At 36.9% G+C, this 16,196-nt stretch overlaps 1 protein-coding gene across 1 annotated transcript; it reads left to right on the plus strand.

Annotated features, from left to right (window-relative positions):
- Positions 1-12,557: 12,557 nt before the first annotated feature.
- LOC112790166 (profilin-like) lies at positions 12,558-13,518 on the plus strand. The gene is made up of 2 exons (XM_025832435.3): positions 12,558-12,885; positions 13,100-13,518. Exons 1-2 carry the CDS (start codon positions 12,757-12,759, stop codon positions 13,370-13,372), a joined length of 402 nt encoding a protein of 133 aa, XP_025688220.1. The 5' UTR covers positions 12,558-12,756; the 3' UTR covers positions 13,373-13,518.
- Positions 13,519-16,196: the final 2,678 nt, after the last annotated feature.

A 16,196-nucleotide genomic window follows, 5' to 3' on the forward strand; every position in this document is an offset into this window, starting at 1 on the left:
TTCAATTTCTTAAGTGGACCTTGCCCTGAATAATGAAAATTTAAATATGATATTTAAATTAAAACTAAACCTAAATATTGTCAGATTTAAGTTCGGTTCATAATTGGTTCGGGTTTTAGTATCGTTGAAATTTGTTGAACGATCGATTCTCTTTTTTTTTTTTTTGTGCTAACCTCCTCGGCTAAATGTTCACCGTTTCTTGAATTTGGAACTTGGAAGCCTCTTTTGGAGAAAAGTAGCTTCCAGATGAGGTTTGGCACAAATTGTAGATTTGTTGGCCCTCCATGAAGCTGCACCTGAGTTCAAAACATGGATTGTAGTGGAATATACGAACCCATTTATTTTTTCCTTTTGAATGTAAAAGAACTAATCGTGCACACTGCATTTGAGATTTCATTTGGTACTGAGAGTAGAAGGATATGTCCCAGGATCAAATCTAAATTCAGGATGCATGGAAAATTAACTCGAATACTTGAAAGATGAAACTCCACGTCGAGAAAAAATTATAAACGGCCATTGATAATTATCTTGAAAAACGAGATCATTAATAAAATTTTTTTTCCAACCCTTGATCTTTATTTTTGTGAGACTAGTTAGTCCATCTATTAATATTTTTTCTTTGTATTAACGTAATTAACCTACATAAAATATTAAACTGTTGATTTATCCGTTAATAACCAATTAGAATTGACAAATTCTTTTTAATAGGGAATCTTGTTGTCTTTTAGGTTGCGTTTGTTTACATGCACAGAACACTGAGACAGGAACATACAGACACAAAATCGTATTTGGCAAATGAGATATAGATGGAGACATTGTGTCCAGAGACATTGAATTAGTGTATTTTGTGTATATCCTACCATGAAGAATACAAAGATACTAACAAGAGTCACAATTTATTTTTTATTGTGTCTTGTCCTGCTCTCAAAACCAAATACAGCCTTAGGGATAATTGTTAGTGCCGTTTAGTTATTTTTTATTTTTTTTTTGTTAAGTTTTTTAAATATATTAGCTAAATTTACTATATAAAATTAAGAAATATTAGTAATTTTAAAATTTTTTATTTATAAAAATTAAATAAAAAATATATTAGTGATTAAATGTTATATAAGTATGTTATGAAAAGAGATATTAATAAGGAAATTAACCAATTTTATAAAATTAAATATTAAAGACTAAAATAAATAATTTTTTTAGAAAAAATAGACAACAGTACACCTGAATTTTCACACGGTGGATAGATGTACTCTTAAATTTTTTAATGAGTCATTTGCACATACGAATATAAAACTCAGTTGTAAATTCTACCCTTCCGTGACCTGAGTAATTCTTTCGGTGGTGGTGGAGGCCAAGTGGCACGGTATTGTGTGATGTGGTCAATTTGAGGTGACACAGTGAAAAATAGAAATATTACATTATGAAATTTGTTGAAATAAATATAAGGGAATAATGAAACCACTGTTCATCCTCTTCCTTCTCTAATTCCTTCGAACCATCCTAAATTTTTTAATGAGTCATTTGCACACACGAATATAAAACTCAGTTGTAAAAGCCTTCCATAGTCTGAGTGATTTTTTCGGTGGTGGTGGAAGGCAGGTGGCACGGTATTGTGTGATGTGGCCAATTTGAGGTGACACGGTGGAAAATAGAAATATTACATTATGAAATTTGTTGAAATAAATATAAGAAAAGGGAATAATGAAACTACTGTTCATCCTCTTCCTTCTCTAATTCCTTCGAACCATAAAAACTCTAACACAGGGTGGAAAAAAAATTCTTCCTTCACTCTATTCATTTTTCTCTTTAAATCTTCGTCCTGTCTGTCGTAATAGGAGTTTGTAAACTCTAATGTATGAAAATGTCACATTCTCAATAAAGGGAGAATATACCTCATTCTTGTGCCAGTGGTTGCGGTGGCTCGTCTTCTGTACCAAAAAAATAGGAAGAAGAAGAAGTTCGACTACAACAATGGCAAGTGCCTGCATGGACTTGACGTAGTGGTGCTTGAGTCTGCTACAGAGTGAAACCTGGAAGATTGTTTCTTCGATGTCCGTTATGGGAGGTATGTGAATTCTGATTTTGTTTATGATGACAAATGCTGTGAATTTTCTATGAAATGGTTAAAATTGTCGTCGGATTCATGATGTAGAAGGTTGAATTGAGGTGTGATTATTTCATTTGGGCTGATGAAGTTGTTGATGCTTGAAGAGATTGCAGGATTTAGGAGCAGAGTGAAGAAAGTAAATGGAGGTCTGCAGAAGAAAGCAACTAGAAGGTAGAAGAAGAAATAAAGAAGATGTTGCAGACAATTGATGGGATTAATCAAGAGTTGAAGAGCATTAGAAAATGGATGCAGTATGTATGCTTAGGGATAAGGATATGTATTCTGTGTTTCTTTATTAACACATTTCATCAGTAGTTGTAATTCCCTCTAAGTAGAAGGCTGTGTTGTCACTTTCATTTCCATTAGTATCTGAATACAAATGGTTGTTTCAAGGTTATTAATACAAATGGTTGGTTCAATTTTATTTCTAGTACAATTCCTGTGCAACAAAACAAACTGAAGATATAATTCGTTATGAACAATAAGTAGGCATAACTATGATAATTTGTCATTAACAACAAACTGCAACACAAGTCATGAAGCCAAAGGCTTAAACAGCAAATTACAAGTCCAACTTGCAAAACAGCAAACATGTCTATGCCTATAGGAATCAAAATAGAGGTCTACATCAAAATATTAATCAGCTAAATGCAAACCACAGAAATACATGTCTAAATTACAATACCATAAACATAGCCCTAAATGATAACAACAGTTTTCTAAACTCCAATAAGAAATCTGCAGCCATTGTTCCAATTTCACTTGTTGATTTTCTTCCACCTATTGGTTGTGTACTGGTTACACCCTTTGAACCTGAGCCATCCTTTACAACTTTTGCACTTGGAACATTTTTTTGTTTAGGGTCATTTTTTGGCTTAGGACCACTTTTTAGCTTAGGATCACTTTTAGCAGCTAGAGCACCTTTTGCACTTGGACTACTTGTATTTGGGCCACTCATACTAGGGGCTAGTGGTGAGGGTCTTGGGCCACTCATGGGTTGTCGAGTCACGCCTGGTGTGGGCATAAATTGCTGGAACCTTTCTCTCAAAGAAGGACTTGTAGCATTCATTGTCTCAGAGCTGACCACTGGCTGAACCCTAACACTTGAACCAGAATTGTTAGATGGAGGCTGGGTAACATTAACTTCTGGTGTTGGCTCTCCAGTGATCTGGACAAAAAAAAAAACAAACTCAGGTGGTAAGGTAACATGTAATTCAGATTATGTTCATTCTAATATGACCTACCACCTCACATGTTCTGGTTGGTTTTGTGAATTTGCTGCTGTAGCTGCTGCCTCTGCTGCTAGAGCAACTTCCTCATTCAGAGTATCATCCTTCTTTTGTTGACAAGTCCTGCTGTTATGACCGGACTACAAAAGCAAGTTCAAGTGAGTATAACTAATTCTAAATTCTCAATTAATAGTCAACGAAAGGATGAACATTCACTATTGGCCTATAATCATACCTGTCCACAGTAATTACATATAGTTACACCATAATTTCTCTTAAGTTTGTGAGGGTTGGAGTTTGGTCTTTGTTCATTCTTATCTCCTCTTTTTTTTTATGGTCCTTCCAATTGGTTTTTTATAGTGGGGAGGCAGAGGAGGTTAGCCATCAGCTTTCTCCAAGAATTCTTTGCTTGGCACAGGATTAATAGTCATTTGATAAGCTGTGTTGTATGCATGTATTCTAAGCCAATTGTGGATCTGCTCCTCTGGCTTGCGACCTCTAAGAGCGAGTGCAACACAAGCATGCCTATAAGGTAAGCCTGTAAGCTGCCAAAATCTGCAAGTGCATTTCTGGTTACCCAAATCAACAGTTACTTTAGTTAGATGCTTCTCAACCTCATATATATCTTCAGCATCGTCTCCAGACCAGGTGGGAGTCCACTTATTACTCTCCTCCTTCTCTCTCTTAAGTGCCTTAACTGTCTAGGAGAAACCGTTCCAATATATCCAGATAGGCTTTTTTTATTTCTAGCCATGATTCTCATTACATATGTCCTTACTTTCTCTAACATATTGATGATGAGTTTACCTCTGTATTTCACAATCTTACCATTGAATGTCTCACAGTTGTTGTTAGTAACGTTGTCAACCTTCGGCCACTCACTAAAGTGAGCCTTTGTCCACTTCTTCGGATCAAGCTTGTTCAGATACTCCCATGCACTAGTATTGATCCATTGCAGTCTCAACATTGCAGCTTCAAATTATTGAGTCATGGTGGCTCGGCAACACTCCCACACTACCCCTTTGAGTCGCATCTGATTCTGAACTCTCCTCCTTCGCACAAGCCTATGTGTACCACTTTTGCCTTCAGAATGTAACGCAAACAGCGAACTGCAACGAACGTAACTGTGAAGTGCTTAGAAATTCACTATGCTTACTGGTGCACGAAATTGCAATCACACTTTTGCAACTCCGCACAACTAACCAGCAAGTGCACTAGGTCGTCCAAGTAATAAAACCTTACGCGAGTAAGGGTCGATCCCACGGAGATTGCCGACTTGAAGCAAGCTATGGTCATTTTGTAAATCTCAGTTAGGCGAATTCAAATGGTTATGAGGTATTGATAATTAAAAGGTAAATAAAACGGAAAATAACATAGAGATACTTATGTAATTTATTGGTGGGAATTTTAGATAAGCGTTTGGAGATGCTTTGTTGCTTCTGAACCTCTGCGCTTTCCTATTGTCTTCATCCAATCATGCGTCCTCCCTTCCATGGCAAGCTATATGATCCTCTCAGTGAAAATGGTCCGGCTACGGTTTCTATACAGCTAATCAACTATCGAATTTCTCGTCTCGGATGAAAAATACCAGGCATAGCTACCACATGGCTAATCATCTGTCGGTTCCCACTTGTATTGGAATAGGATCTCTCTATCCTTTTGCACACTGTCACTGCGCCCAACAGTCGTGAGTTTGAAACTCGTCACAGTCATCCCGTCCCAGATCCTACTCAGAATACCACAGACAAGGTTTAGACTTTCTGGATCTCAGGAATGCTGCCAATTGGTTCTAGCCTATACCACGAAGGTTCTAACCACGCGGACTCGGTCCGTGGATCAGAGACCCAAGAGATTATACTCCAGCTGTCGTCCGATGAATACGTTGAACATAATGTAAACCGCTTGTGGTTGTCAGGCACGCGGATCTTGGCTAAGCGAGTAATGAAGATAGTGGGTGATTGTCACGGGTCACCCCCTTCATTCTGACTTAACTGAATTAAGTATGAGAGTATATCTTGGAGAAGAAGTAGGCGTGAATTGAAAGAGAAACAATAATACTTGCATTAGTTCATGAAGAACAGCAGAGCTCCTCACCTTAATCTATGAGGTATAGAAACTCCACCGTAGAAAATACATAAGAGAAGAAGGTCTAGGCATGGCCGAATGGCCAGCCTCCCAAGTGGCATAAGATAATTCTCAAAAGCTGCCAGCCTCTGAATACAATGGTAAAAAGTGCTATATATACTAAACTAGTTACTAGGGTTTACAGAAAATGAGTAACTAAGTGCAGATAGTGCAGAAATCTACTTTCGGGGTCCACTTGGTGTGTGCTTGGGCTGAGCTTTGAAGCTTTCACATGCATAAGCCATTCTTGGAGTTAAACGCCAGGTTGGATACCAGTTTGGGCGTTTAACTCCAGGTCTGGTGCCAGTTCCGGCGTTTTACGCCAGAAAATGGTCTCTAGTGGGTGTTTGGATGCCAGTTTGGGCCATCAAATCTTGGAAAAAGTATGGACTATTATACATTTCTGGAAAGCCCAAGATGTCTACTTTCCAACGCAATTGAGATCGCGACAATTGGGCTTCTGTAGCTCCAGAAAATCCACTTCGAATGCAGGAGGGTCAGAATCCAACAACATATGCAGTCCTTTCTCGGCCTCTGAATCAGATTTTTGCTCAGGTCTCTCAATTTTAACCAGAAAATACCTGAAATCACAAAAAACATACAAACTCATAGTAAAGTCCAAAAATTTAATTTTTGCATAAAAACTAATAAAAATATACTAAAAAGTAACTAAAACATACTAAAAAACTAACTAAAAACAATGCCAAAAAGCTTATAAATTATCTGCTCATCACAACACCAAACTTAAATTGTTGCTTGTCCCCAAGCAACCAAAAACAAATTAGGATAAAAAGAAGAGAATATACAATAAATTCCAAAACATCAATGAAGCTTAGTTTCAATCAGATGAGCGGGACTAGTGGCTTTTTGTTTCTGAACAGTTTTGGCATCTCACTTTATCCCTTGAAGTTTAGAATGATTGGCATCCATAGGAACTCAGAGTTCAGATAGTGTTATTGATTCTCCTAATTTAGTATATTTATTCTTGAACACAGCTACTTATGAGTCTTGGTCGTGATCCTAAGCATCTTGTTTTCCAGTATTACCACCGGACACATAAATACCACAAACACATAACTGGGTGAACCTTTTCAGATTGTGACTCAGCTTTGCTAGAGTCTCCAGTTAGAGGTGTCCAGAGTTCTTAAACACACTCTTTTACTTTGGATCATGACTTTAACTACTCAGTCCCAAACTTTTCACTTGGACCTTCATGACACAAGCACATGGTTAGGGATAACTTGATTTAGCCGCTTAGGCCAGAATTTTATTCCTTTGGGCCCTCCTATCCACTGATGCTCAAAGCCTTGGATCCTCTTTATTCTTGCCTTTTAGTTTAAAGGGCTACTGGCTTTTTGCTCTTGCCTTTTGGTTTAAAGAGTTATTGGCTTTTTCTGCTTGCTTTTTTCTTTTTCTTTTTTTCTTTATTTTTCGCCTTTTTTTCGCAAGCTTTGTGTTTTTCACTGCTTTTTCTTACTTCAAGAATCAATTTTATGATTTTTCAGATTATCAATAACATTTCTCTTTTTTCATTATTCTTTTAAGAGCCAACAATTTTAACATTCATAAACTTCACTATAAAAAATATGCACTGTTCAAGCATTCATTCAGAAAATAAAAAGTATTGCCACCACATCAAAATAATTAAACTAATTTCAAGATAGAATTTGAAATTCATGTACTTCTTGTTCTTTTGCAAATAGAAACATTTTTCTTTTAAGAAATGTGAAGGATTCATGGAACATTCATAGCCTTAAGACATAGACACTAGACACTAATGATCATGTAATAAAGACACAAACATAGACAAAACATAAAGCATAAAAACCGAAAAAATAGAAAAAAAAAGAGCAAGGAAATTAAAGAACAGGTCCACCTTAGTGATGGCGGCTAGTTCTTCTTCTTGAAGATCCTATGGAGTGCTTAAGCTCCTCAATATCGCTTCCTTGCCTTTATTGTTCCTCCCTCATGGCTCTTTGGTCCTCTCTAATTTCATGGAGGATAATGGAGTGCTCTTGGTGCTCCATCCTTAGTTGTTCCATATTGGAACTCAAATCTCCTAAAGAGGTGTTGAGTTGCTCCCAATAGTTGTGTAGAGAAAAATGCATCCCTTGAGGCATCTCAGGAATTTCTTGATGAGGAACTTCCTCATGCTCTTGTTGAGGTCCATGAGTGAGCTCTCTTGTTTGCTCCATCTTCTTTTTAGTGATGGGCTTGTCCTCTTCAATGAGGATGTCTTCCTCTATGACAATTCCGGCTGAATTGCATAGGTGATAGATGAGATGAGGGAAGGCTAACCTTGCCAAAGTGGAGGGTTGTTCAGCCACCTTGTATAATTCTAGAGGTATGATCTCATGAACTTTTACTTCCTCTCCAATCATGATACTATGAATCATGATAGCCCGATCCACAGTTACTTCAGACCGGTTGCTAGTAGGAATGATAGAGCGTTGGATGAACTCTAACCATCCTCTAGCCATGAGTTTGAGGTAAAGCCTTTTCAGTTGAACCGGCTTGCCTCTGGAGTCTCTCTTCCATTGGGCTCCTTCCACACAGATATCCATGAGGACTTGGTCCCACCTTTGATCAAAGTTGACCCTTCTTGTGAAAGGATGAAGATCTCCTTGCATCATTGGTAAGTTGAATGCCAACCTCACGGTTTTCTGACTGAAATCCAAGTATTTTCCCCAAACTACTGTGAGCCAATTCTTTGGGTTCGGGTTCACACTTTGATTACGGTTCTTAGTGATCCATGCATTAGCATAGAACTCTAGAACCATTAAGATTCTGACTTGTTGGATGGAGTTGGTGAGAACTTCCCAACCTCTTCTTCGAATCTCTCGTCGAATCTCCGGATATTCGCTCTTTTTGAGCTTGAAGGGGACCTCAGGGATCACATTTTTCTTGGCCACAACTTCATAGAAGTGGTCTTGATGGACCTTTGAGAGGAATCTCTCCATCTCTCATGACTCGAAGGTAGAAGCAATTGTCTTCCCTTTCCTCTTTCTAGAAGTTTCTCTGGTCTTAGGTGCCATTAATGGTTTTGAAAAAACAAAAAGCAACACTTTTTTCCACACCAAACTTAAAAGGTTTGCTCGCCTTCGAGCAAAAGAAGAAAGAAAAGAGTAGAAGAAGAAGAAATGGAGGAAATAGAGGTGTGTGAAGGGTTCGGCCAAGAGGGTAGGAAGTGTTGGAGATGTGTGAAAATGAATGAGTGAAGAGGAGTATTTATAGGGAAAGGGAGAGAGGGAATCCGTGTGAGAAGGGGTGGGTTTAGGAGGGAATTGGTTTTGAATTTAAATGGTGAGGTAGGTGGGGTTTATTTTGGGAAATAGTGGACGAATGTGAGTGGTGGAGAGATTATGGGGAAGAGGGTAGGATTTGATAGGTGAATGGTGTTTGGGGAAGAGTGTTATGAAAATGTGTGAAGAAGGGAGAGAGTGAGTTGGGGTAGGTGGGGATCCTGTAGGGTCCACAGATCCTGAGGTGTCAATGATTTCTCATTCCTGCACCTTTCTGGCGTTTAAACACCCACTATGTGCCATTTCTGGCATTAAACACCAGGTTGATGCCCATTTTTGGCGTTAAACACCAGTCTGGCTGCCAATTCTGGCCTTTAACGCCCAGAATATTGCAAAACTGGGCATTAAACGCCTATTCTGCTACTCTTACTGGCGTTTAACGCCAGCCAGACACCAGACACCCTTTTCTGGCATTAAACGCCAGTCTGTGTGCCATTTCTGGCGTTTAACACCCAGAATGCTGCCAGGCTGGGCGTTAAACGCCCATTTTGCTATCCTTATTGGCGTTTAAATGCCAGTAAGCCCATCCAAAACCCCACCTTTGGAAACTTGAACCTCAAGTTCAATTCAATTGAATTTTCTCTAACTTCCACTGAAAGTCAAACCCTCTCTCCTCTCTCCTTTATCTTTCTCTTCTTTCACGTCAAATGCTCACAAGAAAGAAGAAAATAGAAAAAGCTAAAGCTAGGTTGTGGTGAAGAACAAAAAGTTGTTTCCAAATCCAAGTAAGAAGAAGTTTTTTGTCGAAGAAGCAAATCTCATCCGGTCAGAACTTCTTCAAAAGATTATTTTTCCGTTTGTGCTATACCTAGGAACCACGAAGAAACTCACTAAGCCACGAGCATCAATCTGGCAACCATGGAAAAAGTGTGGTCAAACTTGTTCAGAAGATTATCCATGGTCCAAATAAAAACTTGGGGATAAAAAAATCACAAACAGTCAAGATTGAAGGAACTTGAGGAAAAAGGATGAGAGAGATTGGGTAATTTGCATGCAAAAGATTCGGGCTTGTCTTTCATCACTAACAAAGCCGCTGTAAGCTCTGAGGATGGAGAAGAAGACAATTTCAGGTTTGAATTTGTTTCAATCTTGGAAACTTCACTCTTCTATAACAAGGGTGAACGACTAAGGGTTGAAGGCAAGAGAAAAAGAACAGAGCACTGAGTTCAGTTCTCGTAGCTACCTAAGCTGTTTTACGTTTTTTTCCTTCATGATTTTCATGTTGTATTTCTTTTTCTCAGTTTAGTCTATCTGAGTCTCATTGAAAAAGTCAAACATGGTGAGGTTTGTAAAAAAAGGAGGCCAATGAGAGGTAAAAGGCAGTGAGATAAATTTGGAGAAAAAGTCATACGATGTCTCAATTTTTCTTTGTACATCATTCTATTTTGAGTCATGATCCTGTGGGAATTCCCTTGCAAGTTGGGTTAGCACTTGACTGTTAAAAGCTAGATTGAGTCCTAGTCAAATTCAAATTGGGATAGAATCTGGATTTGTCCCAAATAGGATTGGGTAGATCCTAGGGAGAAATTGGTAACTGTAATCCGTTGAAAAATAGTGAAATTCTATCATAGTTGTGATGGAGACTAGATATAGGCTACATTGCACTAAGTAGTCGAACCGGGATACATCGTGGTGCAGATCTCTCTTCTCTTCTCTATTTCTGGCTCTACTTAACTTGAGAGACAAAAGTAATTCGTCTCCTGAACTATCACAAGTTTTTCAGTTTTATCTCATAAAGTGATAGAAGACAAAAATAAAATATCTCCTAAGTTTCATTCAAGAAAAGCTAAAGTCGCAAGTTTGAAAAAGGGGTGGCCAAGATTTAACCCTCCTTCTTTTAACCACTGATAACCATCAAAGGAGAATTAAAGTTTGTGTCTAAGATTAAAGGTTTATTTGAGCGGTATTAAATTAATTAAAAAAATTTTATTTTTTAATATATTTATTAAATTTTTAGTATTAAAAATAAAAATACTAAAAAATAAAAAATATTTTTTGAGAAGTTAAATTTATATTGTTTTAAAAAAAATTTTAAAAAATATTTTTTACATAATAAATAAATATAAAAAATATTTTTATATTATTATGTCCAAACATAATTGATAAATAAAAAAAATATTTTTATAAAAAATATCTAAACATAAAATTTTTTTTTGAAAGAAAGAGCTCAACACACAAAGTGGAGCAAGAGTAGTGACAAAAGTACACAAGAAAATAAAAGCATAAATATCCCTCTGTCATCTCCGACATTGTCATCAACAACAAAAGGGATCAGCACCTAACCACTCAGAGAAGCTTTGGAATGATAAAGTTATAATCTCCTGGACTCCTTTTTCTTTTTTCTCAAAGATTCTTCGGTTTCGTTCCAACCAAATGTTCCACAAGATCGCACAAAAGCACACCATCCATCTCTTGCGTTCCTCCTTTCTATTTGATACCTCAGTCCAACTCTGAAAGTGCTCCTTGATTGTACCCGGACATGTCCATTGCAACCCGACATAAGATAACCAAGCACACCACACCTGCCATGTAAAACTACAACCAAGAAACAAGTGGTAGTCATTTTCATCACCTCTATTACATAATACACATAGAGTATCTTGTTGGCTAATAACCCCTAGTCGACTCAGTCTCGCCTTTGTATTGACCCTGCCGATCAATCCAAACCAAACAAATAACTCCACTCTAGGAGGGACAAGCCCTTTCCAAATCGACTTAGTAAAGCTGTAACTTGATATATCCTCTGGAGCCATTTCCACCTGCAACACCTGCACAAATGAGTTAGTAGAAAAAATGCCTTGTTTATCATGTTTCCACACCACTCTATCCTCTCTCCCAAATGCAAGTTTGACCACTCTCAAAGTATTGTGAAGTTGGTTCAGTAGCTCCAACTCCCATTGAAAAAGTTCTCTCCTCCATTGGAAGTTCCACACCCACACTAACCCATCCCAAAACCCACAATCCCCTATCACTGATCCTTTTTGGTTTGAAACAGAAAAGAGCCTCGGAAAACGATCTTTCAAAGAACCTCCATTAATCCATATATCCTCCCAGAACCGAGTACGTCTCCCATCTCCCACCTCCATAGCCAACCCATTAATCATCCTCTGCCTAACTTCCTGATCCTTGAACTGAATCTGACATATATCCTTCCACGGGCCCCCTCGAAAAGGTAGTTTCTGAGAGGATATGAGCTCATTTGGATTCAAATTGTTACAGGAGCATACCACCTTCTTCCACAACGGACACTCTTCCTTAGAGAATCGCCACCACCACTTAAACAGAAGGGCTGTATTGCGTATCATAGCATCCCCCACTCCCAACCCGCCTAAACATTTTTATAAAATCTTTTTAAAAAATTAACTAAATAAAAGATCTTTTTTTAAAATCTCACCCAAACATTTTCGTTAAACATCTACTCAACAAGTTTGATTTATGGAAACTATAACCAAACCAAAATTATTTTAAAAAAGATTACAAGTGTAACGTAGTGGCCTATATATATGACCAATTCTCAACTAGAAATAAGGGATATATGTACCACTGAATAAAGAATATTATTTGAGATAATGCTATAGAATCCTTTTATTTTATTGTATGTGAATATTAATATCCACTAAATAGTGCAATGGATGTGTCGATGATTCATATTAACGAATTAATTTTGATATGATATATTTTGACTTTTGGTGTGGAAGCTAAGTGAATGGTAATGGTGATAAAGGTAAACGTAAGAAGCGATGGAAAAGTAATTGTGTGTGTCTGATTTAATTAAGGATCTGGAATGGAACGTATTTCGGGAGAGAATGGGTCCTAAAATGAAGGAGAGCCTTAACTGAGTCTCATCCTTATTTATTTAACAAGTAATTTCATTGCATTATTCAAAAGCTCACATCACACACATTCATTCATTCGTTCATTCACTGATTCATTCATTAATTCACATTCCCAACACCCAAAAGTAGTTATCAAAACCGCAACCATAGAGTCCCAGAGGATGTCTTGGCAAACCTACGTGGACGAGCACTTGATGTGCGATATTGATGGCTCAGGCCAGCACCTCACCGCAGCCGCCATCATCGGCCATGACGGTTCTGTCTGGGCCCAGAGCGCAAACTTCCCTCAGGTAGCAACGCCCACACTCCTATGAATATATAACTAACTTTGAATAAATAATGCTAAAAACTCAGGTTCAATCAACTTCATGTAAAATTGATAATTAAAAATCGCTAAATAATTTAACAGATTTGATTAAATTATGCCCTCGGCTATCAATTTCTCATGAATTTGACGAGTTTAATATATTCGTTATAAGTGATTATATGAATAATGCATGGCAGGCAAAGAATCAAGAGATAACCGACATAATGAAGGATTTCGACGAACCAGGGCATCTGGCGCCAACAGGGTTGCACATTGCTGGAACCAAATACATGGTGATCCAGGGTGAGCCAGGTGCTGTGATTCGCGGCAAGAAAGGATCTGGAGGGATCACCATTAAGAAAACCGGTCAAGCTCTTGTTTTTGGAATCTATGAGGAGCCTGTAACTCCTGGTCAGTGCAACATGGTCGTTGAGAGGTTGGGCGATTACCTCGTTGATCAGGGTCTCTAGAAGACCTCCCTCCTACTATAATTACTATTGTTTCATCATTTCTTTCTTTGCTGCTACATTTTTCCCCTTTTTTTTCTTATCAACCCTAAATTAAATTGGGAGTTGTTACGTTACACAGTACAATAATATGTCATAATTAAATTAAACATTTTTGCATATTTTAATTAACACATATAAGCTGCTGCTTCTACCACCTTCTCATGATCTCTATTAAAATGGACAAGGATGTTCCCACATCTTTCAGAAGTGGAACATGTGCCTATCTATGATGGTCCATCGTGATGTGATGATTTCTTCCTTTTGGAGTTTGGGATTTCAATCCAAGTAAAGTCGTTAAGTCAGATCTTGTACGGTGTGAGGCTGGCAAATAAATTACGCTTTCCACAGAAATGAAATGAAAATGCAGAAACAATTGATTCTTTACTCAAGTTATTGTGTTGATTTGACACATCAATTCAATTTGAGAGCCACGCAATTAACCTCCGGCTTCAATTTTGTGCTGATGATTAGATAGCATTTGGATCAACATATAAACAATATATGCTTCAATAATAATTGGCGATGATGTCCCAAAAAAAGGAATAAAAACGAGAATGAAGAAACCGAAGAAGAAGATAGTAAATGCTCTGGACTAAATAATAATTTCTATCTATACAAGATTGAAGAACCCAAAAATCTATCAACGAAAAAATAAAATTGATGTACTTTTAAAAGATGGATTCTGATTCTTGACCTAACCCAAATTTTCAACTATAATCTAATTCTACCTCACCCTTAATTTCCAATTATTCGCCACCACCTCACTTGATCCAACAACTTCTCTTCTTCCCCTTCCACCAACACACCAACTTTCTCTACACTCTCCAACCTCTTCAAATTTGATTATTATTGTGTCAGAGAAAATAGATTTCTTAGTTGGTTTGCAATTTGCCTTTTTATTTATTTCTTCTTTATTTGGACAGGCCACCGGCAACAACACAAACACAAACTCATACATTAAAATTGGTGATCACAGAAAATTCTTCTGATTTTTAGTCTCGAAATCAAAATCCAACATATCCTGATCAAAAGCTTTTTTCTGTGGTCGATGAAATAACATCTTGGATCGATTCTCTTTCAATACAAAAAATACGCGAGCAGCGTCGGTTTTATCATCGAATTTAGTGTCAAAAATTTTCGACGAATTTACCATCAGCTTTTTCGACGAGTACAATATTAAATTCGTCATTCAAAAAACATTACCGTCGAATTTATAAATCTACTCCTAAATCCAACGGTAACGAGTGGTGCAAAAATATATTAATTGGGCACGCATTATACTGTCAAATTTTCTACCAATAACACATTTTAGTAAAACACGTTGTTTTGGTAACAACCAACTTGTTGCTATCAAATTTATAGCCAATTTCATGAAAAATCTGACGATAATCGACAAATTTTTTTGTAATGTTTGGACATATGAAAACCTTTTAGGATATCTTCTCTGTCACTGTGTCAAGTCCAACATGCCAATATCACACGAGAGGAGTTCTATAGCGAATACCCAGAACGAGCTAAAAAAGGACGAAATGAATGTGGAGGTTGAGGATGGGAGGGTGTTGTAGATAAGTGGTGAGATGAGTAGGCGTTGAATTAATATACAAATGCAAAGACTAAGTATGTTATGTTTTTTCTCTTTTATTCCTCTGTGTGTTTGATTTTGAATGTTTTGGAATGGAACAATGCACAAAGAAGGTGAGTGTAGCGGTGAAAAGGAAAGAAGAAAAGTTGTAGGATCGGGTGAGTTAGTGGTGAAAGTTTGGAGTTTAGAGACGTGGTAGAAATAGATTATTGTTGAGAATTTGGTTAGATTCGATTAGGAGGGAACTTCGAAATTTTAAATAAATTTTAGTGTTTAAGTAATTTTGTCAACCACAACTCATCTTTAAATAGTACAATATTAGTTTCATTTTATCGTAAATAAATTTGTTAATGTTTAAATTTTTTATGATAAAAAATAGTTATTTACTCAAGAATATGCCAAGTTTACAAATAGAATGGATATACAATGATAATAATATGCATAGGTCATATTTGCAAATCTTGCTAACAATAATTTGAAATGCACTTTCACTAAGAATAAATTCTTTTCATCATAACCATTGGCTTTGGCTTAGTGGGATATATTATTTGAAGTTTGGTGCTCTATTGAGGTTCATCTTCCTTAAATGGTTGGTAGAAATATGTGCATCGGACAAAAACAAGCATTAATAAGATAACTTTTCAATAAGAACATTGGCACTGACTTTTAAAAATCAACCAAATAACAGTATCTTAGATTGAGATATATTACTAGAGAATAATACATTAATTATACATTGTAACCCTAAATTAATATCTACAAGAGGAATTATAATCTCTTATAAAAATTGTTTAGAAAAATCGACAGAAATTATATTAAAAAGAAAATAAAAAACCAAAGAAACAACAGAATAATAACAGAAATAAAAGAGAAAAAAGAATATGTATCCCGCGAAGACGATGGCGAACCAAAATCAAAACTTGATGCGGAATAACTGAGGTAATGACGTCGAAATAGATTAAAAGGGACGACGAAGTAGAGCAGACGCAAAGAGACCCTAAGGTTCTGTTAAGGAACTTTTTTAGTAGAATTCGAAAAAGAGAGAGAAGGACAAGATGCAACACAAAAAGATATAATAAGGTAAAGAAAAACACGAATGTGATAGAACAAAAGGACACACAAACAAAGTAAAAGAGAAGGGACAAAAGAGAAAAAGGGGTGAGAAGAGAATAGAAATTGGAAAATAACCCATGTGAGGAATTA

The sequence above is a fragment of the Arachis hypogaea genome, chromosome 3 (assembly GCF_003086295.3).
Source record: "Arachis hypogaea cultivar Tifrunner chromosome 3, arahy.Tifrunner.gnm2.J5K5, whole genome shotgun sequence".
Taxonomy (NCBI): Eukaryota; Viridiplantae; Streptophyta; class Magnoliopsida; order Fabales; family Fabaceae; genus Arachis; species Arachis hypogaea.